Genomic DNA, 26,428 nt, shown 5'->3' on the forward strand with positions numbered 1-26,428 from the left:
CCTCAAGAGTGTGCCAATACAATTCCACTCTGCTGGGTTCGCAAATTCATGGTGCTTTTTTTTTTCATTTTTCAGTAGTGCACGCACTTTTGTACTGTGACGATGCTTATTAACCGAAGCCAGATGTGACAATGAAGGATGTAGCCCGAGTACATGAACAGCAACCATGGCACAGCCCACAGTCATAAGTGGGTGAAAAAGTCTTTCATGAACTACGCAATGCTACTAAGGGTCCCAAAAATACAGTTTATGTTTGTTAAGCCATCCATTTCATAAAATGCTTAACAACTGTTGGCAACCACCTTAAAAAAGTTAAAACATTTTGACTCAGTTAAGCTGTGATTAAGTGATATATTTTAGTGTTAAAAAAGGACCCACCTGATGCGGCAGCTAACTCTGGATCCTTTGCCAGTCTGAGAGGATGTGAGGGTCCCCATTTAATCCCATTTCGACATCTACCACTCGATGATGTCGATGATATTTGGTTTGTGGGGCGCTCAACTGCGCGGTCATCAGCTCCCGTAAAAATTACCAACCTGTGCTCAGTCCAATGCCGCCATTTGCAGGAATGATGATGGCAACACGAACAACCAGTCATCTCCAGGCAGGTGAAAATCACTGACCCCGTGCTTGGTAAGCGAGAACGCGACCGCGAGACCACGAGCTGCGGACGCTACCACTCCACATGCTACCTGGAAACTGCCGTGATGGAGAGCGACTTGTACACCTCATTTGCTTTCCGAAATGTTTGGATTAAAAAAAGACGTAAGGGAACTATAAAGTGTTCTCCCCAACTGTTCAAACTGCACATTGAAGGAACAATTACCGAAATGGAGGTTTGTTACTCGGATTAAAATTCTGGGTGAAAGGGTATTCGTCATAAGATACGCTCATGGCGTTGTTATTCTCATTCAAAGTCAGCAAGAGTACAGGACATGTCGAAGGGCATGAAAAGTCTACTAAACAAGGGATATAGAAGACGACAGTAACTGAGGAGTAGTAGAAATGAGATTGGCGTGAGAGACGAAGACAAAGAATTCTCCTAAATTGAAAGGAGAGTGACGCATGACACACAAGCAAAGTGGTTGTAAGACACATGCAAACACAAACAAAGAGGGCATTCCAGGCCAAAAGAAGTGTAGTAGCATCAAAGACAAGCTTTAATTTCCTCCTGTTTATCCGTCGTCCCCGCCAATTCTGCCAGAAAAAACGTGTTCGGCATGTACATAACGTTCGAAGTTCAGTGTCCCTATTACGCTGTATTCCAGAAAAAGAAAGAAAGAAAAAAAAGGCCAGCAGCAACTACGGCAAAATTCACCGTCGCAGGTGGGTGAAGAAGTCTTTCACGTACTACACAAGACTGTTCAGGGCCCCTAAAGTATCGGTGCTGTTTCTTTAACAGAACAATTTAAGTGAATATGCATTTCGTATCTCATACACACTATTTCATTAGAGTTATCCTCAATGATCAGTTACTCATGCACACAAAGGCTCCTCGTTTCTGGAAATACCTGTCCTTCATCTCCTTTATACGGCACCTAGTACTGATAACAGTTGACTGTGGTTAAAATTTAAGAAAATGTTCACGTGCCATCCGTTCCACTGGCTGTGACTGTTCACAGTAATAGTGGCCTATGGAGATGGTCAAGAAAAACGTGTGTGACGCAGACACAGGTGCCGATCTGCTCTGGTGCATTGAGTTTCTTTCACGTAGTACGTCACTAATTACTTCGTCACACGCGTCACTCATCCGTTCACTTTCATTCTCATTGACACAATGTGTGTTTTGCCTACTTGTTTCGTGGATTACGCTGGTGTCTGTTTGTCATGGTGTTCACAATTGCCCGCATCTCGTAGTCGTGCGGTAGCGTTCTCGCTTCCCACGTCCGGGTTCCCGGGTTCGATTCCCGGCGGGGTCAGAGATTTTCTCTGCTTCGTGATGGCTGGGTGTTGTGTGCTGTCCTTAGGTTAGTTAGGTTTAAGTAGTTCTAAGTTCTAGGGGACTGATGACCATAGATGTTAAGTCCCATAGTGCTCAGAGCCATTTGAACCATTTGTTCACAATTTTGCGCAGCTGAGGGTTTACGTTTAATCGGTTTTCTTGTATTATCTATTGTCTAAGGAGGTTGTACTAAGGACACTGCAATATATTGTAGCCAGTCGAAGTGGCCGTGCGGTTAAAGGCGCTGCAGTCTGGAACCGCAAGACCGCTATGGTCGCAGGTTCGAATCCTGCTTCGGGCATGGATGTTTGTGATGTCCTTAGGTTAGTTAGGTTCAAATGGTTCAAATGGCTCTGAGCACTATGGGACTCAACTGCTGTGGTCATAAGTCCCCTAGAACTTAGAACTACTTAAACCTAACTAACCTAAGGACAGCACATAACACCCAGCCATCACGAGGCAGAGAAAATCCCTGACCCCGCCGGGAATCGAACCCGGGAACCCGGGCGTGGGAAGCGAGAACGCTACCGCACGACCACGAGATGCGGGCGTTAGTTAGGTTTAACTAGTTCTACGTTCTAGGGGACTAATGACCTTAGCAGTTGAGTCCCATAGTGCTCAGAGCCGAGCCAGCCATATATTGTGTTCAGGGAAACCAACCATCGCACAGTTACTTATCCTATCGTTGTTGGATTCTACAGAGGTACTGTGGATAAGGACAATGCGCCGTAGCTCCTTTCTTTCTTTCTTTCTTTTTTTTTTTTAAAAAAAACTTTGATTCCATAAGGAACCGTTGTGGGCACAGCGACAATAGACTAGAAAGAATGAGAGACATACAGTAATCTGTCGGAATCCCATTAGTTTTTATTACTCTTTTGCTTATCTAGATTTCGCCTATAAATGGCCATCTCCAGTGCATTTGAGTTACTATCCAACAAATTCACAAATCCATGGCAGTACATGTCACCGTACGATCTTACTGGTGTACAGGCAGTCATCAGAGGTTGACTGGTTTAACGCAGCCCGTCAGGAATTCTTCTCCTTTACCAACATTTTCATCTCAGAGTAGTACTTGCAATCTCCAGCCTCAATTGTTTTCTGGATGTATCTCAGTCTCTGTCTTCCTCTACAGTTTTTACGCTCTACAGCTTCCACTAATACCATGGAAGTTATTCCGTGATGTCTTAACAGATGTCCTACCGTGCTGACCCTTCTTCTTGATAATGTTTTCCATGTACTACTTTCCTCGTAGATACTGTGGAGAATCTCTTCATTCCTTACCTCATGCGTCCACCTAATTTTCAACATTCCTCTTGCGGGCTTTCAGATAGATAATAAAATGTGATGGCCCTCAACTACATACCCTCTAACTCAGAGTTGGAATATTAAAAGTTTTGGCTGATTTCGTCGTCTAGGGGCTGGGATACGTAGTTGCCGCATTACAAGCCATATATTGCTGAGTCTACAGTATATAATATGAATATACACATGAATCGAATGGTCGAAGGTCCCTATCACTCGGCAATTGCGAATTTTGAACGTAATGTAGACATTTATAAATGAAAGATTGCAATTAAATAAATTCTGCAGGTACTATTTTAACGACTTTAAATGATGAGTACGATAGCAGAAGTACCTTTAAGAATGACCTTCATTACTGAATAACTCTTAATGGTGTCGATGATCCAGCAGTTAAATAAAATATAAGTTGAATAACAGGGAAACAATAGATTCCTACTTCATGTAATTAGTTATGAACAACAACATAGCTCACGAGATATTCACTTCTAAACGCACACTACGTCTTGACTGTAGAAACCACGGAAATCTCACAAGTGCACAAGTCGGCACTGCGAAATATTTCTGTCTCCCGCGACCACGCGCAAACTGCTCCACTGTCCAAGTAGTTCCGGCGACCGCCCGTTGCTGCTTCCTGTCCAGCACTACCGAGTCCTCCCAGCACTCCTCCCCCACTTCCATCCAGTCTCCCCGTTAACGAGCGCTGTGAATGGCTAGAGCGCTCTCGCCATTTCTCCAGGCCAATGCACACTCACAAAGGTATTGAAACACATACGAAATAAAGGATTTACATTTAAGTAACTTGAAGTTAAATAAATATTTCCACAGCTGGACCCTAAACACGCTCTAACACACATTAGCAAATACATTAACAAATCAAATCAACATATAGCAAAGGAATAGAAACAAAAGATAGACCAGTAGCCTAATGTCTCAGTGCTTTCTAAAACACAGTAAATACTTAACCAATTTCTTCATGAATTGTATATATCGGATATAAACAAATACATAGACCAATAAATACATTTATAAGCATGCTGCTACCATATTTACGTGTAACTGAGGAGTACTTATGGCCTGACACGATCGATAGTAATCAGCTCCTTTGACCTCCAATAACTCATGTACTATTCAAGTTACATGCCTGTAATTCATACCATTAGGTTTGCATTAATATCTTTCTAAAGACACGTCGATCGAAAAAATCTGATTAGCTGTTTAGATTTTTGAAATTCATTGCTGGGTGTTTTTTGAATAATTTACAGACAGGTACTAAACTTTAAACTAACAAAGGTATTGAAAATCTGATTACACCACCAGAATCGTCATGCAAATATTGGAAATATACATATTTCTTTTTGAGGTATCGTGATTCATCTGGCTATTATTAATTTCTATACTAACTGTGAAATGTCTGCCATTAAGGTTTCACGAAGTCCACCATCTTTGACACTCCAGGCATATCACCTTCATCGACACTGCGTCACCATGGAATTCCCAGCCACAGGGTCGGCTGGACCACGTGGTCCGGCCATTGTGCGGCATCACACGGTTGCTAACGAGCCACGGCTTGCCGAGCGGCCCGAGCAGTGGCCACCAACTCTGAACTTAAAATATTTCCAGGGTGCCACAACTCGCCCGTTACCTCACACACATGTCAGTTGCACCTGTTCTCTTCTGTTCCAGTTTTCCTGCAGTCCATGTTTCGCTGCCATGCAATGCTGTGCACCAAACGTACATTCTCGAAAATTTCTTCATAAAATTAAAACCTATGTTTGATACTAGATGCCTTCTCTTTGGCAGAAATGCCCTTTTGGCAGTGCTCATCTGCTTTTTATATCTTCCTTGCTCCGTCCGTCATTGGTTTCTTTTTGCTGCCTAGATAGCAGATTTCCTTAACTTCATCTACTTCGTGATCACCAATTCTGATGTTAAGTTTGGCCGGCCGCGGTGGTCTCGCGGTTAAGGCGCTCAGTCCGGAACTGCGCGATTGCTACGGTCGCAGGTTCGAATCCTGCCTCGGGCATGGATGTGTGTGCTGTCCTTAGGTTAGTTAGATTTACGTAGTTCTAAGTTCTAGGGGACTGATGACCACAGAAGTTAAGTCCCATAGTGCTCAGAACCATTTGAACCATTTTGATGTTAAGTTTCTCGCTGCTCTCATTTCTGCTGTTTCTCATTGCTTTCATTTTTCTTCGATTTGGTCTCAGTCCATATTCTGTACTCATTAGACTGCTCATTCCGTTCAGTTGATCCCGTAGTTCTGCTTCATTTTCGCTGAGGACAGCAATATCATCAGCGAATCTTAACACTGGTATGTTTCGACCTTGAATTTCAATCCCAGTCTTGAATCTGTCTTAATATTTCCGTATAGACTGAACAGCAAGGCGAAAGGCTACATCTTTGACTTGCATCCTATTTAATCTGCGACCTTCGTTCTTGGTCTAAAACGGATCAAATGGCTCTGAGCACTATGGGACATAACTTCTTAGATCATCAGCCCCCTAGAACTTAGGACTACTTAAACCTAACTAACCTAAGGACATCACACACATCCATACCCGAGGCAACATTCGAACCTGCGACCATAGCGGTCACGTGGTTCGAGACTGTAACGCCTAGAACCGCTCGGCCACTCCAGCCTGCGTTCTTGGTCTTCCACTGTTACTGTTCCCTCTCGTTTCTTGTATATACTGTATATTACACGTCTTCCACCAAAGCTTATCCCTATTTTTCTCAGTATTTAAAACACCTTGACCGTTTTACACTGTCGAACACTTTTTCCTGGTCAACAAGTCTTATGAGCTTTTCCTATGTTCAGTCTTGTTTCCATTATCAGCGTCAGAGCTGCCTCACTGGTGCATTAGCATTTTCTAATGCCAAACTGATTGTTATCTAACAGATCTTCAATTTATCTCCCCATTCTTCTGTATATTATTATTGGCAGCAACTCCGACGCTTGGGCAGTTAAGCTGATAGTGTCTTAGCTAGACTTTATTGCAAACAACTGTGCATTGGTTGTGAACACCATGACTTCGTCCAGGTATCGTGCACATCCTCTGTCCAATAGCTGCTGAAGTGGCGTACAGTCTGAGGTATGAGGAGCCTCCTTGTCACCACTGACAGCTGTGTACTAGCCAACCTAAAAGCGTCCGTCTCGCTCAGGTGACCCCGTATTTCGAGAGCAGTTAGATGCCCCCGATTACGTCTCAACCTAATGGGGTGAGGGGTGCCCCTGGAGGGACAGCCGGCGGCCCGGCAGACACGGCTACCGTGTAGCCCGCGACCTTCGACAGGAGTCGGCGGCGGCGTAACACGGCGGCGGTGCACGGCCGGCAGCCGGCAGCCGGCGGCCGTCCCTCTCCCGGTGGCGGTCGTGCCACGTCCGCGCCTGTTCGCTGTCGCCCGCGCGCACGACACTCATTTGTCTGCTGACGCCGCGTGCGCAGCCTGCAGCGGACGCGCCGAGCTGACTCAGGCTCCGCAATTTCCCCCGTGTTTCACTGCTCTCCGTGAATTAGGGTAAGGTCAAAGAAACGGAGACCGGAAACCTCCCGTATAAAAAGCAACGTCGGTCTCGTAAACAGAAGAATGGCAAACTGATGAAGTTCTAGTTTTTTGAGTTGGAACAAACTCGAAACGCGAATTCCGCCAAGAGAGGAGTAAGGCATACAAATGCATGAAGATGACCGATATCTGAAATGTATGGATTAAAAATCCTAGGGCAAGAGCGCAAAAACATCTTTGTTGAGAACTAGTTTCAACTGATGGGCCAGCCATCTTCAGATCAATATAAAAGTATTACACTGTTTGCTGTGTATCATTCACGTGGCGTTAAACAACTCCGTCCGAACAGGCCATGGAAACCCAACATTACCCACCGGCCGCCGTGTCACCCTGAGCCCAAAGGCGTCACTGGACGGGCATGTTCTCAGCACTCCGCTCTCCCGTACGTCAGTTGGAGACCGAACCCACTACTTCTCAATAAATTAGCTGCTCAATTAGGCTGAGATGAATCGTTATTATTAAATTGAAATGTCGTATTGGCAACCATGTAAGCTTATTTGTCCGTCGCTGACATAGAAGACCGCAAAACTTCTTTCCTTCCCCTCTGGGCAAGCTGTGCTGTGACTAGACTACATGTAAATCCTAGCTACAATGAAGTCGATAATTCGATTGTAATATTGTCATTTTAATTTGATATCCCTCACAACTGACAAAATTTATAAAAAAAATGTGAATTTCTTTGTCCACCCACACACTCCTGAGAATGACACATTTACAATTTGCAATTACGCGCCCCTATTACCGGCAGCTGCGTTGATTAATACTCGGCACCTCACAAGGATAACTACCAGCTCAAGAATATTAGGTAAGTTGTTGGAAGTGTTTAAGAGTTGGTGAAAATCTCGCTTCTGAGCACACAGAGAGCTCTAACCGCAGAACTCTGCACGGAACACGCGTTGGTGCAGTGCTGCGATACAGACCGTATATCTCCCTTCGAAGGCGGTGGCCAAGATGCCGTCTCCAAGTCCATACCGCGCGATGGCTGAAGGCGAGGTCCGCTTTCTCCACAATTCTCCCGCCTCACCACGCGTACGAAAACGCGGCGGAAGAATACTCAGTTTCGGCCAATGTAGAACGCACTATCATCGCCGAAATCCCTCCACTGAGATCTACCCAATGATCAAGTAGGTCATAACGCCCGTAGGCAAACGAAACTCCCGTCTTCGCCACGTGTTGCCCAGCACAGATGGCTCCGGATGCCGGGCTATCCCTAAAAGCTCCGTAATGTCCCACGCTTCCGGTGACCGCTACCTGCCGCACACGGCGGCCCAGCGAGCTACTGCCAGCTGCAGACTTAAATTCCACAATTGTCAACTTCCGACACTTTTCACCAAGGCTTTAAGTTAGTGGCCCAATCATGCAGACATGCAGGGAATACTGCTCGAGAGTGCCTCATATTTATCATAATTCAATAGTCATGATCTGATGCCCTTGCCAGTCCCTTTAGTATTAATACTAATGTTGGTAAGGTAACGTGTAAGTGCCCATGTCCTGGCACCATACAAGCACATATTAAAGTAAAAAGTTGTCGTTTTCATGACGATGGCCACTTATCGTACTGCCACACTTGTTTATTAATGTAAAGTGATTGGCAGTTGTAACGGTTACATACACCATGTGTGGAGGTAAACAAGACGTGGCACGCCAGCTACAGGAACAAGAAAGTGACTTTACTACGACTGTCAGAGAACTGGCCGATATTTAGCGAAAATTCTTAACTGCCAGATGACGCTATCAACCACCTAAAATAGGTGTAAAGCCTAGTGACTGATACATGTCGATCAGAATATTAATTTCATGTTCATATGAAAATGGCTCGTCAATGAGCTGAAGCTAGTTATCAATGAAGTTATATTTGCCCTATTGGCCAAGGATTTTTAATCCATACATTTTAACGTAACAGATCCCTTGTGTCCCTATTTGATAATGTCAAATAACAAGATCGATATGTCCTTCAATATGCTTAAGGGTACACAACTCGAAACGCCATCCTAACTGTTGTCAAAAGCTTCATCCTCCACCCTGTTTACTATACCAAGCATTACTGTATAAAGTCCCCATCAGGTACAGCGAAGCTGCGACGGTCTGTAGGATTCTGACGACACCAGATAGAAGTAGCTTCACTGTCCCAGTTTGGAGTATAAGCTGTGTGCTTACTGTAACCGAAACGTAACCAAAGCAGATCCAAAGATGACAGCAAGATAGGAAGCGGCAGCCACGTGACAAACAGTTTCGTACATATGAGATTCTTCCTTTTATTTTATAGTGATTTCATTTGCATTTGGAGTTACACTAGCAATGGACGTTTCCGTTCTTCAGCTACTGGTATTGGAGTGATTCCTACCGCGTCCAGAAACAAATCTGTATTACTAAACCACTATCGCGGAACGCACTATCAGTTGCAGGTTGCCTAACTAACGGCTACCAGGGGTAATAAAAATTTGTTTTCAACATTTTGCGTGGTTACTGACCGAATTTAAACATTTAAATTTGTCACAATCTTATGTGAAAAGTATAACACAGTAAAGCAACTACTACAGTTTGTGTGTTTGTCTTGAGGCAACATAGTTGACGGCGCGCAATACCCGGACTTCACTCATCTAGTGAGCACTTAGAGACTTCCAACAGACTTCACACTCTCCCACAAAATGATGAAAGGAAAGTAATTTACCCTTACTACATTTTCACTGTTCTTGCAGGCAAACACAGCATTAGGCATGATATCTTAATGTGTTACTTATCTAGTACCGACCCTATTCGTAACGCAGTTTGCAGACAGTATCCACTTGTATCACTGAGTGTGCCTGCAAACATACATCATTGTACGATACTCAGTTCGAGTCATATGACTAGATAAACATTTCGATGCTTCAAATACTAGCTTTCGCTTAAAATGGAGCGGAGTAAAAGTTCAGCATCGTCCATGGAGTTTTAATTTATTACTACTTTACTACCAACTCTGTTCGCAACACACCCTGTAGACAGTATCTACATACATCACTGAATGTACCTGACAAATTATATCATTCTACGATACACACAGGGTGCTCACCGAGGGAATCTCTGATTTCAAAACTAAATCTCTCGTAAACTTAGATCGTCAGACGAGTGCAATAACACGCATGTTTATTGTGAAAACTGTAAGAGTTTCATACAGTAGTTTCGAAGTAGTTCGAAAAAGTGCTAAGGGATGGCACTCTACCCTGTGCATCTCGTACAGTACTACCATACATCATTAAACTCGTCCTCTGCAAGCAGTCACTGTAGTTACATAACAATCTTTTCGAAACGCCCACTACTCGCAGTTCGGAGGTGGCAACGTACAATGAAATTTGCTACCATATATTGCAGTGTCTCAGCGGAAATGGTTTCAGATGCCACACAGATCGCCGATTCAAGCTCGTCAAGCATGGTGGGATAATTCTGGTAGACAGTGTCTTTCAATGTGCCCCACATAAATTAGTCACAAAGAGTCAGATCGGGCGAATATGGAGGCCAGTCCACCCCTGCACCAGTACATTTGCAATAATTCTCGAAGTATTCAACAAGAAAGCGAGACACCGGTTTGGATCGATTTGTCTGGCCCCATGTTGCATGAACCATTAGGTGCCTGGTCGATCCTCCACCGGTAGCTGCGCGGCGACAAATTGTTCCAAAACATTCAATGGTGATCGTTTCTTGCATGACAAATGGGTCAGTAATGCCTACGCTGCACACCACAGCACAAACAGGACTTTGGGAGAATACAGTGGCATCGTCTCATACAAATGGGAATTTTCGGAAAACCACAATCGCCAGTTTTGTTTATTCACGGCTCCATTCAGATGGAAGTGTGTTTCATCTGTGAACCAGATGCATCCAAATCAAATCCTTCATTATCAGTCACTGTGAGACTTTTTTTTCCTTTAAGCACCGATTTCTACATGATGCAAATAAGCTTGGAGATTGGTGCATGGACTGGCGATTAGGAACTTTACCACGACAGCTCTGCCCCTTCCTGAATACGAAGTATTAATTACAATTTAGTCCACCGCCAGAAATCGAGCTGGTTACTTCTTCTTGCATGTAGTAACGGCGACTCTCATAAACTTCGTTTACTGGATTTATTTCATTTATATGCACCCAACCTTAGGCCACACTCTGATTCTGGATAATCACGTTGATATCGGGGTTCATCACCATATTTTTGTAGAAGTTCCAGAAATAATCGGTGTCCGCAAAACGTCTTATAGTGTTTGGTACGTATGGTAGCAATTCATTAACTCCTGGTGCTAAGATGGACTGCTGTAACACAGAATCCGGCTGCATATATACTGCCTGACAAAACAGATGAAGCAGCAAGAAGACATGGTGGGATGGTCATGTACCTTTGAACACGTACACACTGTCAGCCGGAAGCTAAATGATTAAGAATTCTACTTTTCTGTGGCCGGTAGAACGGCCTCCAGAGTGCATTACTGTTATTAGTGTTTTAGTGTTGCTAGCAGTACTAGTAGTGTACGTAACGTGAGTGAACAGCGCCACACGTTGAGTGGTCACTGTGAAAGACACGGGGATGCCGCTGCTTGTGTAAGACAGTTTTATCCACATCTGACAGTGTGAACGGAATCTCATTTTGGATCTCAATTCAGCCGGATGGTCAAGCGACGCAATATTCATATCTGTGGGACATTCGGGTGTGTCAGTGGCCCGCCTTGGACTGTATGAGAACGTGAGGGCAGGCATTCTCATCGTCAAGGTTCCCATCGACAACTTCTGAACACCACGAAGGAGGGTCTCTGTATTGTACATGAGGCACATCGTAGCCCCTTCACAACTGTGCCTTCTCATCTGAGAACAAGTAATTGACTCCTTGGATTCTTTGTCATCCCATAGCATTGGTCAGAGACCGGTAGAAGGTCTTTGGAATTAGCTGCCCTCATCACCAAAACACAAGAGGTTGTGCTTGTAGTGGTAGCGTGACCTGGAGGCGTGAACTTCTAATGAATGGCGTCACACATGAATCGTAGTGTAGCCCTACCATGGATAACCATCGTCGGAAAGTATGGCGGGAACCTGAGCAGAGATACGAGTCTTCAAATTATTGGAGAGGCACAGCAGTATTACTCTTGGCATCATGGTGTGGGGAGCCATTGGGTATGACTTCAGATCACAGGATGTAGTGGTTAAGGGAACACTTATAACACAATGGTCTGTCACGGATATCCTGAGTCTTAGTGTGTTACCTCTCACGTGGGCGATTGTTCGACAGACACCTGTCTCTGTGAAGCGTCTTCATTGTGTGGAAGTACTGCAGTAGGCAGTATGAACCCTGGATCTGTCCCCGATAGAACATCTGTGGACCAGTTCAAACATCAACTCCACCTTAGCGCCAATACCGAGGATATCAAGAACCAGTCACAACAGTTGTCCGCAACTCCCTGAGAAGGAGATGGAACAGTTTTATAACAACTACCCCACTCAGCGCATCCGTCGAAGCCAGAGGGGTTAAATAGCCACACTGTTAAATGGGCTCATACTGCCAAGTTCCTTGTAAGTTTCAATGGTTCAAATTGCTCTGAGCACTATGGGACTTAACATCTGAGGTCATCAGTCCCCTAGAATATAGAACTACTTAAACCTAACTAACCTAAGGACATCACACACATCCATGCCCGAGGCAGGATTCGATCCTGCGACCGTAGCGGTCGCGTGGTTGCAGACTGAAGCACCTAGAACCACTCGGCCACAGTGGCCAGTTTTGTAGGTTTGACTCGAGTTTACAATCATATACTTTCTCGTTTCCTCCTCCCTTTATCGGCGCTTCACTTTTCGGATCAGGCAGTGTAAATAAAATCCGTAAATACATTCTAAGACAAAAAAGAGACGAGTCACGAAAGAATTAATAGAATGGGGCGGAAACCGCTGGAAGAGATGTACGTGTGCAGACAAACAAATAATTACAATCTCAGAATAATTGGGTGATTTATTCAAGAGAAAGAGTTTCACAGATTGAGCAAGTCAATAAGGCTCTGGACCTTATGCAAGCAGTTATTCGACTTATCAATGATTGACAGTCATCGGATGTCCTCCTCAAGGATACTGTGCAAAATTCTATCCAATAGGCGCATTAGATCGTCAGAATCACTAGCTGGTTTGAGGTCCCTGCTTCAATGGTCCAAACATTCTAAATTGGGAAAAGATCTGGCGATCTTGGTGGCCAAGTGTAGGATTTGACAAACACAAGGACAAACAGTAGAAACTCTCACCGAGTGCCGGTGGGGATTATCTTGCTGAAATCTATGCCCAGGATGGCTTGCCATGAAGGGTAACAAAACGGGGTGTCGATTATCTTCTAGATATTGCGGTGCTATGAGGGTACCACGGATGAGAACCAAAGGGGTCCTTTTATGAAGAGAAATGGCATCTCAGACCGTCCCTATTGGCTGTTGGGCCGTTTGGCGAATAATAGTTATGTTGGTATCCCACTGCTGTCCTGTTCGTCTCCAGACACGTCTCCACTGGTCATTGGGACCAAATTCGAAGTGGGGCTCATCACTGAAGATAATTCCAATCAATGATATTCCATGCCAAAGAAGTGTCTAGAGACGCCCCAGACAGCAGTGGGGTAGCAACCTGGCTGTTGCTCGCGCTACGGCGATGATGGTTAGGGGTGCCATTTCTTTCAAGCAGGACCCCTTTGGTTTTCATCTACGGTCCCCTTACAGCACGGTGGTACGTCGACGATATCCTACGCCTCGTTTCGTTGCCCTTCACAGCAAGCCATCCCGGGCTTACATTTCAGCAAGAGAATGAACGCGAATAAACAGCGAGAGTTTCTACTGCTCGTCTTCGTGCTTGTCAAACCCCTACCCTGGCCAGCAAGGGCGCTCCATCTCACCCCAACTGAGAACTACAGGAGCACTATTGCCAGAGCCCTACAACCAGCTCGCTATTTTGACGATCTAACGCACCAATAGGGCAGAATTTGATGTTATATCACTCTGGAGGACATCCAATAACACTTCTTCTTCTTGGTTAGCTCTACAGTCTTTGAAGAACCTTGGCCTCCTGTATCACCTGTCTCCATTCTTCTCTGTCCATCGCCTTCCTTCTCCAATTTCTTATTCCCATCGCCTTTAGATCTTCTTCCATATCGTCCAGCCACCTTTTCCTGGGTTTACCTCTTCTCCTTCTCCCGTCAGGTTTTACCATGAAAACTTCCTTGACACTCCGACTTTCTGGCATTCTCTGTACATGTCCTACCAATCTTATTCTTCCCTGCCTAATTTTAACATCAATATCCATCTGTCCCAAAAGTGTTTGTAGTTCTACATTTTTCCTGACTCTCCAGCCATCTTCCTCTCTCACTGCTCCAAAAATCCTTCTCAGTATCCTTCTTTCCCATGTCAATAACCAGTTCTCCTCCTTTACTGTCAATACCCAGCCTCTGATCCATATATTACTGTAGGTCTTAATATGGTCGTGTATATTTTGATTTTTGTATTCTTACCATCATCCCTGGAATTAAATACATTCTGCAAGACAAAATACGATTTCCACTCGGTATCCTTTCTTGAATTTCTACTGCCACTTTACAGTCTTCCGTTATTACAGAACCTAAATATTAATTTTTTTTACTCTTTCTTATTCTTCCCATTCATTACTTTTAAATTCTTTCGTCCGTTTATATTGGGCTCACCCATCACCAAATACTTTGTTTTGTTTATGTTTACTGCTAAACCCACTTCTCTTGCTGCTTCCTCTAATGTATCGTACTTCCCCTTTAGTGCCCTAACATTCCTTGCCATAAATGCTACGTTATCCGCATATGCTACCACTTGAACTTGCGGTTAAGTATATCCAACAATTCTATCAAACTGACTAACTGCATGCATGAGGTCGAGAGGTGGACCAACGCATTGCTGACTCGCTCAACTTGTGAAATTCTTTCTCTTGAATAAATCATCAAATTTTTCAGAAACTACACTACTAGCCACTAAAATTGGTACACCAAGAAGAATTGCAGATGATAAACGGGTATTCATTGGACAAATATATTGTACTAGAACTGACATGTGATTACATTTTCACGCAATTTGGGTGCACAGATCCGGAGAAATCAGGATCCAGAACAACCACCTCTGGCCGTAATAACGGCCTTGATACGCCTGGGCATTGAGTCAAACAGAGCTTGGATGGCGCGCACAGGTACAGCTGCCCATGCATCTTCAAAACGATACCACAGTTCATCAAGAGTAGTGACTGGCGTATTGTGACAAGCCAGTTGCACGGTCATCATTGACCTGACGTTTTCAGTTGTTGAGAGATCTGGAGAATGTGCTGGCCATGGCAGCATTCGAACATTTTCTGTATCCAGAAAGGCCCGTACAGGACCTGCAACATGCGGTCGTGCATTATCCTGCTGAAATGTAGGGTTTCGCAGCGATCGAATGCAGCGTAGAGCCACGGGTCGTAACACATCTGAAATGTAACGCCCACTGTTCAAAGTGCCGTCAATGCGAACAAGAGGTGACCTAGACGTGTAACCAATGGCAATCCTGCCTCGGGCATGGATGTGTGTGATGTCCTTAGGTTAGTTAGGTTTAAGTAGTTCTAAGTTCTAGGGGACTGATGACCACAGAAGTTAAGTCCCATAGTGCTCAGAGCCATTTGAACCATTTTTGATACGCCAGTATGGTGATGAAGAATACGCGCTTCCAATGTGCGTTCACCGCGATGTCCCCAAACATGGATGCGACCATCATGATGCTGTAAACAGAACCTGGATTCATCCGAAAAAATGACGTTTTGCCATTCGTGCACCCAGCTTCGTCGTTGAGTACACCATCGCAGGCACTCCTGTCTGTGATGCAGCGTCAAGAGTAACCGTGGCCATGGTCTCCGAGCTGATAGTCCATGCTGCCGCAAACGTCGTCGAACTGTTCGTGCAGATGGTTGTGGTCTTGCAAACGTCCCCATCTGTTGACTCCGGGATCGAGACGTGGGTGCACGATCCGTTACAGCCATGCGGATAAGATGCCTGTCATCTCGACTGCTGGTGATACGAGGCCGTTGGGATCCAGCATGGCGTTCCGTATTACCCTCCTGAACCCACCGATTCCATATTCTGCAACAGTAATTGAATCTCGACCAACGCGAGCAGCAATGTCGCGATACGATAAACCGCATTCGCGATAGGCTACAATCCAACCTTTATCAAAATCGGAAACGTGATGGTACACATTTCTCCTCCTTACACGAGGCATCACAACAACGTTACACCAGGCAACGCCGGTCAACTGCTGTTTGTGGATGATAAATCGCTTGGAAACTTTCCTCATGTCAGCACGTTGTAAGTGTCGCCACCGGCGCCAACCTTGTGTGAATGCTCTGAGAAACTAATCATTTGCATATCACAGCATCTTCTTCCTGTCGTTTAAATTTCGCGTCTGTAGCACGTCGTCATCGTGGTGTAGCAATTATATTAGCCAGTAGTGTATGATCATTTGTTTGTCCCTACACGTACATCACATCTACCGATATCCCTTCCATAATTCCTTTGTGATGCGCCACTTTTTTTTTTTTTTTTTGTCAGAATGTACAGCTGATGTTATCGCTCTTACGTGAAAGATGTAACAACAGTTGTTGTCCCAGTATCCGTGAGGAGATGGGTGGACGGAGACTGGTTACCTGTTGTCCGAGCGCTACTTCAGTGGCTTCCTCGCTCATCAGACCCAGTGTCTCTGGTAGCGGCAGCGCACTTCTCCAGTGGGCGCGCGCCCCAGCACCAGTAGCGGGTCTCTGTCGCTGTCTCTGCTGCCGCCGCCGTCGCCGGCGCCGCGGTATTTTTAGGCGCCTCGCCGCGCCGCCCGCGGTCGTTTATAAAGGCGGGTGGCGCGCGCGCCGCCCCAGTACGAGTGGCGTGGGCGACGTCCGCCGCCGGCCCAGCCTCACGCACCGCGCACGCACAGTGCCGGCCGGCGACGCACCGCGACGCGACGCGCCGCCCCGCTACACGACCTCACACCGACGACCGGCGCCCGACCCGCGCCGAAGGCTACGCGCTGAGCGACTACCACACCCGACTGATACAGGTAGGTCGCCGAGCAGTACGCCGCAGTGCTCGTGGGATCCCGTCGGCCTCAGAATGGGCGCCTGTGAGCGGCGGCTGTCCAGCGCCGGTGCTGAGGGTCTAGACGGACTGTGGTTCGAAGTTGTACCTCATATTTCCGCCGCTACTGTGTTATATCGAAACTGTTACACCTCGGCGAGATGGAACGTGGCTCTTTCGTCCGACAGATAAAGAGTGGTCTTTTGCAACCAGTGTCACTGTTTGATGTAATTTACCGTCTACTAAGGTCATCCGAAGACCAGTATCGGTTGCAAAGCGATTTAGAAAAGATTGCTGTATGGTGTGGCAGGTGGCAGTTGACGCTAAATAACGAAAAGTGTGAGGTGATCCACATGAGTTCCAAAATAAATCCGTTGGAATTCGATTACTCGATAAATATTATAATTATCAAGGCTGTAAATTCAACTAAGAACGTGGGTGTTAAAATTACGAACAACTTCAGTTGGAAAGACCACATAGATAGTATTGTGGGGAAGGCGAGCCAAAGATTGCGTTTCATTGGCAGGACACTTAGAAGACGCAACAAGTCCACTAAAGAGACAGCTTACACTACACTCGTTCGTTCTCTGTTTGAATATTGCTGCGCGGTTTGGGATCCTTACCAGGACGGATTGACGGAGGACATCGAAAGGGTGCAAAAAAAGGCAGCTCGTTTTGTATTGTCACGTAATAGGGGAGAGAGTGTGGCAGACACGATACGCGAGTTGGGATGGAAGTCATTAAAGCAAAGACGTTTTTCGTCGCGGCGAGATCTATTTACGAAATTTCAGTCACCAACTTTCTCTTCCGAATGCGAAATTATTTTGTTGAGCCCAACCTACATAGGTAGGAATGATCATCAAAATAAAATAAGAGAAATCAGAGTTCGAACAGAAATGTTTAGGTGTTCGTTTTTCCCGCGTGCTGTTGGGGAGTGGAATGGTAGAGAGATAGTATGATTGTGGTTCGATGGACCCTCTGTCAAGCACTTAAATGTGAATTGCAGAGTAATCATGTAGATGTAGATGTAGCTATGATGTGTCCCCCGACGCGATTTATATTCCAGCTGTTGCAAAGCTACGGATTGATACCTACATTTATATGGATACTCAAAAATGCCTCTGAGCACTATAGGACTTAACTTCTGAGGTCACCAGTCCCCTAGAACTTAGAACTACTTAAACCTAACTAACCTGAGGTCATCACACACATCCATGCCCGAGGCAGGATTCGAACCTGCGACCGTAGGGGTCGCACGGTTCCAAACTGTAGCGCCTAGAACCGCTCGGCCACCCAGGCCGGCTATGGATATTCTGCAAACCACATTTAAGTGCCTTCACAGTTCTCTATAATTCCAATCTCGTATAGCGCGCGGGAAGAATGAACACCTGTATCTTTCCGTACCAGATCTGATTTCCCTTATTTTATCTTAGTGGTCGTTCCTCCCTATGTACGTGGGTGTCAACAATATATTTTCGCATTCGGAGGAGACAGTTGGTGATTGCAATTTCGTGAGAAGATTCCGTCGCAACGAAAAACGCCTTTCTTTTAATGATGTCCATCCCAAAACCTGTATCATTTCTGTGACACTCTCTCCCATATTTCGCGGTAATACAAAGCTTGCTGCCTTTCTTTGAATTTTTTCGATGTGCTCAGTCGGTCCTATCTGGTAAGGATCCCACACCGCGCAACAGTATTCTAAAGGAGGACGGACAACCGCAGTATAGGCCGACTCCTTAGTAGATCTGTTACATTTTCTAAGTGTCCTACCAATAAAACGCAGCCTTAGCTTAGCCTTCCCCACAACATTTTCTATGTGTTCTTTCCAATTTAAGTTGTTCGTAATTGTAATTCTTAGGTATTTATTTGAATTACGGCTTTTAGATTAGACTGATTTATCGTGTAACCCAAGTTTAACGAGTTCCTTTAGTACTATAGTGGATGACCTCACTCTTTTCGTTATTTAAGGTCAACTGCCACCTTTCGCACCATTTCGATATTTCTTTTATATTGTTTTGCAGTTTGTTTTGATCTTAAACGACAGCGTCATCTGCAAACAACCGAAGACGGCTGCTCGGATTGTCCCCGAAATCGTTTATATAGATAAGGAACAGAAAGGCCCTATAACACTACCTTGGGGAACGCCAGAAATCACTTCTGTTTACTCGATGACTTTCCGTCTATTACAACGAACTGTGACCCCTCTGACAGGAAATCACAGATAGGAGAGAGTGAACACCAAATAAAGTGTATTTGGAATATTGTTATTAAATTGGTGCTTAAGTTCGTAGCATTTTTGTTTTGAATGTTAGTATTCCGGTTGGTATGAGGTTATCTGTCGATTTTTTTATTTGTCGTTCACTGTTGCTATTCGAGTTGCATATTGTCATTTTTTGATTTGAGTAATGGATGGACCTGTGGACGCTAGAAAATAGAGTGCCAAATGGAGAAACAGAAACGTTTCCGGCATATTCTTCGGGTTGAGTTCAGTAGAGGGGTGACAGCCGCGGAGGCAGCCAGAAGCATTTGCGTCGTGTATGGGTACAATGCCACTGGACAAAGCACGGCAAGAAAATTGTTATCTCGTTTTAAGCAGGATCATTTTGACATCAGTGACTCTCAACTATCAGGATGACTTTAGGAGTTTGATGAAGACGGTTCAAAGGCATTACCTCATTCCGCTCGAGAACTGCCAAATATGATAATCTGTGATCATTCCTCTGTTGAATTCAATGAGGAAGGTTTAAAAATCGTGTGTATGGGTACCGCTTGCTCGCCAAAATCTCCAGAATCAGTGGGTGACCATATGTGCATCTCTGCTGGCCAGTCATCGAGTGGCTCGTCAACAACACTGACCACTCCTATCCTGTATCGTTAGTGGCGACGAGGAATGGTGGCTTTAAGATAACATTAGGAAAAGATAGGAATGATAGAGCCCAAAAAATAACAATTATTCCCCGTAGAAAGACCTGTCCCCATCCACAAAAAATCAGGTTACGCATCTGGAGGAACAGCGGTAGTGTGGTGTGCTACGAATTGCTTCCCCGAGATATAACCGCCATTGCTGACATTTACTGTCGACAACTGAGATGTCTTGGAGACGTAATTCGAGAACAACGACTACGAAGACTGCGTGAAGTGGTGCTACTCCAAAATAACGCCTGCCCGCATTGTCCTAGACTGTCAAAATACGCTATGCAGGATTTGGGAAGTTATTCCGAATTCACATTTACCTTGAAACTTACTGGCAGATTAAAACTGTGTGATGGACCGAGACTCGAACTCGGGACCTTTGCCTTTCGCGGGCAAGTGCTCTACCAACTGAGCTACCCAAACACGACTCACGCCCCGTCCTCACAGCTTAAATTCCGCCAGTACCTCGTCTCCTACCTTCCAAACTCCACAGAAGCTCTCCTGCGAACCTTGCAGAACTAGCACTCCTGGAAGAAAGGATAGAGCACTTGCCCGCAAAAGGCAAAGGTCCCGAGTTCGAGTCTCGGTCCGGCACACAGTTTTAATCTGCCAGGAAGTTTCATATCAGCGCACACTCCGCTGTAGAGTGAAAATGTCATTCACATTTACCTTATCCTGCCCCCTCGGATTTTTCATCTTTTCCGCTCTCTGTCGAACAATCTTCAGTCAGTTTCCTTTCCGGAAGAAAATGCGTTCATAATATGTCTCGACGAGCTCTTCACCTCAAAACTATGCGATTTCTACCGTCTGAATCTAAACGTTAACCCAGCATTGGCAGTCTATTGTAAATTGCGAAGGAGAATAGGCGATGACGAAAACTCTCTTACGTGTATCTATTGTGTTTAGCACACTTATGGACAAATGTTATGAACTTATGCACTAACCTAAGAATAAGGGTGGCTACATCTACTTATGATACGAGTGAACATGTCCAGAGAAGCTATAATCGTTGTGTGACACGCTACCTCAATCGATGGAAATTTTTGCGATCGTCTTCCAATTCAGTAGTAGTTATACGTGCCGGCTGGTTTTAAGCTTGCATACGAAAGTTAATCAGTCTCGTACATTGATTTTCGTGCTTGGCTACGAGATGTAAGGTGATGCGACGATCCATCACTTCGGAAATAGACATAGAGTTGAAACCATAGCAGTTTCGGTGAGACACCGTTGCTGGGTGCGTGATATCTCTGTCCGCTGAGGCGGGCAGGGAAGAGTGCAGTCGCTACTGGTACACCATCAGGTGTCTCGATGTTCAGCGATCTAAATGACCCAACTGTGGAAAGACCCATTGAAGTTCACAGAAGTATATTCCACTGCCCTCTAGAAATGTCACTATAGTTTTTCCAATGTTACACAGCTCGATCTAACTTCTTTCTAAACGTTGTTGGAAACACTGAAGTAAGTGAGACAAGCAATTCAGCCCCCGCGATGTCTTTCATCGATCATGAAAATTGGAAACGTTCCCCAAAACAGGATTTAGAACACGATCTACTGCCAATTTCGGGAACCAGACTTAGCAGTTCAGGCCACTGGATTATGTCTCCAGAATCATTTCGAACTCGGAATGTTTCCGATCTTTTTCTCCCAAATATTTCTTAATATCCTAACGTCTGTGATGGAACCTTACTCGAACTCGGAATGTTTCCGATCTTTTTCTCCCAAATATTTCTTAATATCCTAACGTCTGTGATGGAACCTTACCCCAACAGCAAATGTCGTCCTTCAGCTGCGTTATCCGCACATACACCGTGGAAAATGAGGATGCATGTCCGGATAGCCTTATTGGTTAAGACGACTTCTCGTGTTGAGCAGGAGATGCAAACGGGTTCAGATATAAACTGTTATATCGCAAGAATACTTTGTAAATACAGACGTCAGCAATACTATTCCAAACTCTTCTAACATAATTTCTTTTTAATATAATTTTCTTTTACAAAAACTGATTCGGAATGTTTGTTCTGATATCTTGTCTGTCCCTCCAAATGTGAAGGAATAATGAAACATGACACTGTAATTCAGGGACTCAAACCAGATGCTGGTTCCGTTTTAAGGAGCAATAATTCTGCGAGTATCCAGGTCGACTGGCTGCAGTCCAGAAACGGAAGCAACACCTTGGAAACTATTGCTCACGAAACATGCCGAAGAAAGTTGAGTCTGTTGTCGAAACACTGCGAAGAAAAAATGGAATACAGCCCGCGCATTGTTGCGCACAGTTTCTCTGCTAGCTGTATTTGTGTTTATCAAGGCCGTACAAATATTCGGACTAACAGCTTATAAACGTGACTGAAATTCCTTATATTATTCTTAACAACCATTTAAAATGTATAGAATCTTGTGTTTTCCAATAAATGTCTGTAAGACAGAGAACGGCAATTTTCTGGCCTCCAGCATTTCATAAAAGAATCGAGAAATCGAAAAATACCTATCCCATTTTTTGTAGGATGCAAAGGAACTAGTATTTTTCTGGAACTCTAATTTCTTCACTGATTTTTCTTTCGGGATGAAGCTTTCTTTTTAATGGAACCTTGATTCATATGGGACTCTACGCTTCTGGAAACAAAGAGTACAATATCACTCATATTTATGTGCAACATTTCAAAACATATATATGATGATGATGGTACTATGGCGCTAAACTGCTGTGTTACCAGCGCCCATACAAAAAATAGAGAAGAGAGTGGCTAAACTCCATTAACCTTGTAAGAATCTCAAAAACGAATAGGAACAACACACTGCTACATCAAACGGAATTCAAAATACTGACTAAAGTAAGGCCATAAAAGCAATAACAGAAAACGCAGCTAAAACCTATGCAGAGTAGTTTTTGATAAAAGGCTTAATAACGAAACGTTACAAATTTATTTTAAAATGCAGAAAGTACTGTGTCTCAGAGGCCACTTACTAATTGTGAACAACCTAGCAGTTCTGTAGCGCGCTAAATCTCCTTTCACTAGTAACTTTACATCTAAATCTACATCCATACTCCTCAAACCATATAACGGCGTGTGGTGTAGAGTGCTTTGTCTACAATAGGCATGAGCCCCCTTTTCTGTTCCATTCACAAATGGGCCTTGGTTGTTTGGTAAGTCTTTGTGTGAGCTATAAAATCTCTAATTTTACCTTCGTAGCCTTCCGGGAGATGTTCGTAGGAGAAAGCAGTATACTGGTTGACTCTCCTAGGAAACAATGCTAGCGGAGTTGTAAGAGTACAACACACCGTGATGTAAAACGTCTCTCCTGTCACGTCCACCATTCGTGTTGGCTTGGCATTTCCGTGACACATACGCGCTTGTTAAATGAACCTATACCGCAATGCGTCGCTCTATTTTGAATCTTCTCTTTCTCCTTATCAATCCTATCCGTTATGGGTCCCAAAATGACGAGTAATATGCAAGTATTGGTCGAACGAGAGATTTGTATGCTGGTTCCTTTGTGTGGAATATCTTTCATCAGATCTGATTTATTACGATTTATTATTTTTCCTATAAGTTTTATTCTTGCTTATTTATTCACTTCTTCTTCGTATTATATGTACTTTTTATTAGACACTTGCTGAGTATTCTTGTAATGAATCTCAGTGCGGCATCCGTCTGTTAGGCCAGACAGCAAATAAAATCTTACAACCGTCCCACACTTGTCTCATCGTCATTTAAAACAGTGATCAGGTCCTACGGAAGACAGAATACCAGCCCTCGGACAAGAAAATAAAACACGTTCAGCTGTTGAAGATGAAGATGAAGACAACTGTCGAAATGACTGCAATTTCATTCTAAGCGATGCGGCTTCATTCCAGTGCTTTCACAACCTCCTGAAATATATCAGTATTTTTATTCACTCTGTACCGAAGAACAAAAACACAAGTATTTTGCTGCCTTTCGCGGGAAGTAATGGATATGCATTGTTGAAGTGCCGCTAAGGTCTGAAATCAGTATCATCCGGTCTTCCGAGAACCCAGCGAAACTAGCAAGCAACCCTCTGAAGTAGTGTCAAATCAATACACTTGCCCCAAGGTGATTGTTTACAATCCCTCCTACATCTCGTTTGCTATTTAAATTTCACCGTCTGCAATCAAAAGGCATTACTCTTGTCAGACTTTGGGAATGAAAATCAGATGGCGGTAGCAGACAGCGTATGCAGACCACAGGTGTTGTACAATTTTATATTTAATTGTATTTAATGAAGTGACCCCATCCAGTCTATGATATTCCCTGATCCTTTAATTCGCGCTACTAAATGGTATTGTAGTTGGTGTAGCAATAAATGGCCCTCTCAGTGAAATCAGGGCGACATCAACGCTCATTCAAAATCCTTCTGGTAGATCGTTTACCCATAAACTGCAAAGATAAGGAAAGTGTTCAGATTAGAAAGGGTCTGTTCAGTCAGTACGTTGAGGAAGCAATGACGTAAGTAAAACAAGAGTTTAGGAGTGGAATTAAAATTCAGGATAGAAGGATCTCAACGATTCGTTTTCCGCAGTGGAAATGAAGTGAAGAAGAATTGCGCTTCTAGCTAGCACAAGCTATGGATTAAGAGTAAACCGAAGAAAGAAGAAAGTAATCAGGAGTACTACAAATGAGATTATCAAGTAATTTAACACCAAAGTTGAAAACCACTAGATGGTCGAAGTGAAGGAATTCTGCTACCTTGGAAACAAAATAACACATGACGGGTGAAGCTAGAAGGCATACGACTTGGTACATGCCTGGTTTTTGTTGAAGTATTTAAATGTGTCTGAACGGTATTTGTTTTTTGTGTGTGTTAATTCGTGTATGTCTGACATTTAGTACCAGCTAAGTTTCTTGTGTATAGTGTAGTAGGAGCGACTGCGAAAACTGCTTAAAATTGTTTATTCATTTGTAGCTGAAAGAACATTGCTCACTGCTACTATCTAGATATACTGTATTATGAGGCGTAGTTGACATTACAGAATTTTCAGCTTTTAATGTCAAGGTTTCCAGTATATTGCCGAGAATTCACTTGATTTTTATCTGTACGAAGGGACTGTTACAACTTCCGTCATGGTGACAGTTTTAAACGTTTCTTGTCTCGCTGAAGAGAACAACTGCGAAATGATAGCAGTAATTCCTTTGAAAAGCTGTTTATTTTGAATTAATGGAATCCTAAGGAAATATTTTCAGCGCTGCTGCATATGTCCCTTTTTGATAAAATAAGCCTTTTAACTAAGTTGTTTCTGTTATGTATCACATTCCCTTCCTATTAATAAAAAGCACTTTTATTGCGGCTGCGTGTCTATGGCTACAGAATATTGCTTTCTGAACTTCAGACTTTTCGTCTGCTGATGGTAAAGAAAATACTGCCAGTTTCACTGTAATACACTAAATCAGTTTTTAAACGCTGACGTTTTACATTAAAATTTAAAGGATATATAAATGGCATTAAAAGCGTATTGTGTTACTGAATGCCTTCCACACACATTAACGGATTTAGTAATACAATCATGAAATAATGTATACATAAAACATTCCAGAGCATTAAACGTTAAACATTACAGCGGATTTCCTACACTGACAAGCATTTTTTTAAGTGAAACAGAAATCATCATTCAGAGCCCCAGCATGCAAGTTTGGGTTTAACATATAACAGTGAAACTGATAGTGTTTCTATTAAGTTTGGGTATTCTGTAACTACATCTATACTGTAAATAGACAGCAATTTTTTTTGTTCGATAATATTATAAACACAGTTTTAGAACCTAGTTGTCATTTAGATTTAGGTTTTGTTTAACAGATTTGAAAATGTGTGACATTGACCAAAACCGATCATCTTGATAAAATAAAATTTTGAGAGAATAAAACAATAGTTGCCAGACGGAAAAAAAGTGTATTTTCTGGAACTAAGGTCGCGTACGATTCCCTACAGATGAGTGTGTCTGTTTTTGATAAAATAATATTTCCTTCCTAATATGCATTTTTATACAACACATTCTCTTCGCATTAATAAAAAACATCACGTAATATAAAATAATTTACGTATCATACTATATAATGTTAACATTACAAGCCTAGGCGCAGTCTACGCACCTTACACTGTTTACAAGTTTTAAACGATTTGTTTCACTGACAAATACCACAATTACAGTGAAGCGCAGTTCTGATAACCATGTGACAAACTGCCTTATCTCAAAATGAACCAAAATCTTCGAAACGAGTGGCGAATAAAAAGTAAGTAAGTTGAGCGATGGTTACAAGCATTTATTTTTTTCTAAATTAATTTTGTCCGTTGCCACAGTACTGTCGACTTCCAGCCGTTAAGCGTAATAAACAGCTCGACCGTATTATTTAGCGTGTTTACGCATCGCAGGAAGAATGTGGGCAGGCGCACAAGTCTACGGCCGTTTCCAACACCTCTGCCCAGCAACGTCATCTAAAAATAATGTCTGTAAACCGCAGCTGAGGCTCGTGGTCTTGCGGGCACAGAACAGCGTAAAACCGCAATGTCAGTTTCCGATATTATGGTCTGACACTTCGGTACCGCTCCGACAAAATTGTACCTTACAATTTTTACGTCATGTAGCTTCTGATTTGTGACCGCCT

At 43.7% G+C, this 26,428-nt stretch overlaps 1 protein-coding gene across 1 annotated transcript in view; it reads left to right on the plus strand.

Moving 5' to 3' along the window:
• LOC124613716 overlaps positions 1–26,428 on the plus strand; it is a 490,922-nt gene that overhangs the window by 82,200 nt on the left and 382,294 nt on the right. The window contains exon 2 of the mRNA XM_047142436.1: positions 16,585–16,884. Coding sequence (XP_046998392.1) covers positions 16,585–16,884 — 300 coding nt within the window. The remainder of the gene's footprint in view (positions 1–16,584; positions 16,885–26,428) is intronic.

Source organism: Schistocerca americana, chromosome 4 (assembly GCF_021461395.2).
Source record: "Schistocerca americana isolate TAMUIC-IGC-003095 chromosome 4, iqSchAmer2.1, whole genome shotgun sequence".
Classification (NCBI taxonomy): Eukaryota; Metazoa; Arthropoda; class Insecta; order Orthoptera; family Acrididae; genus Schistocerca; species Schistocerca americana.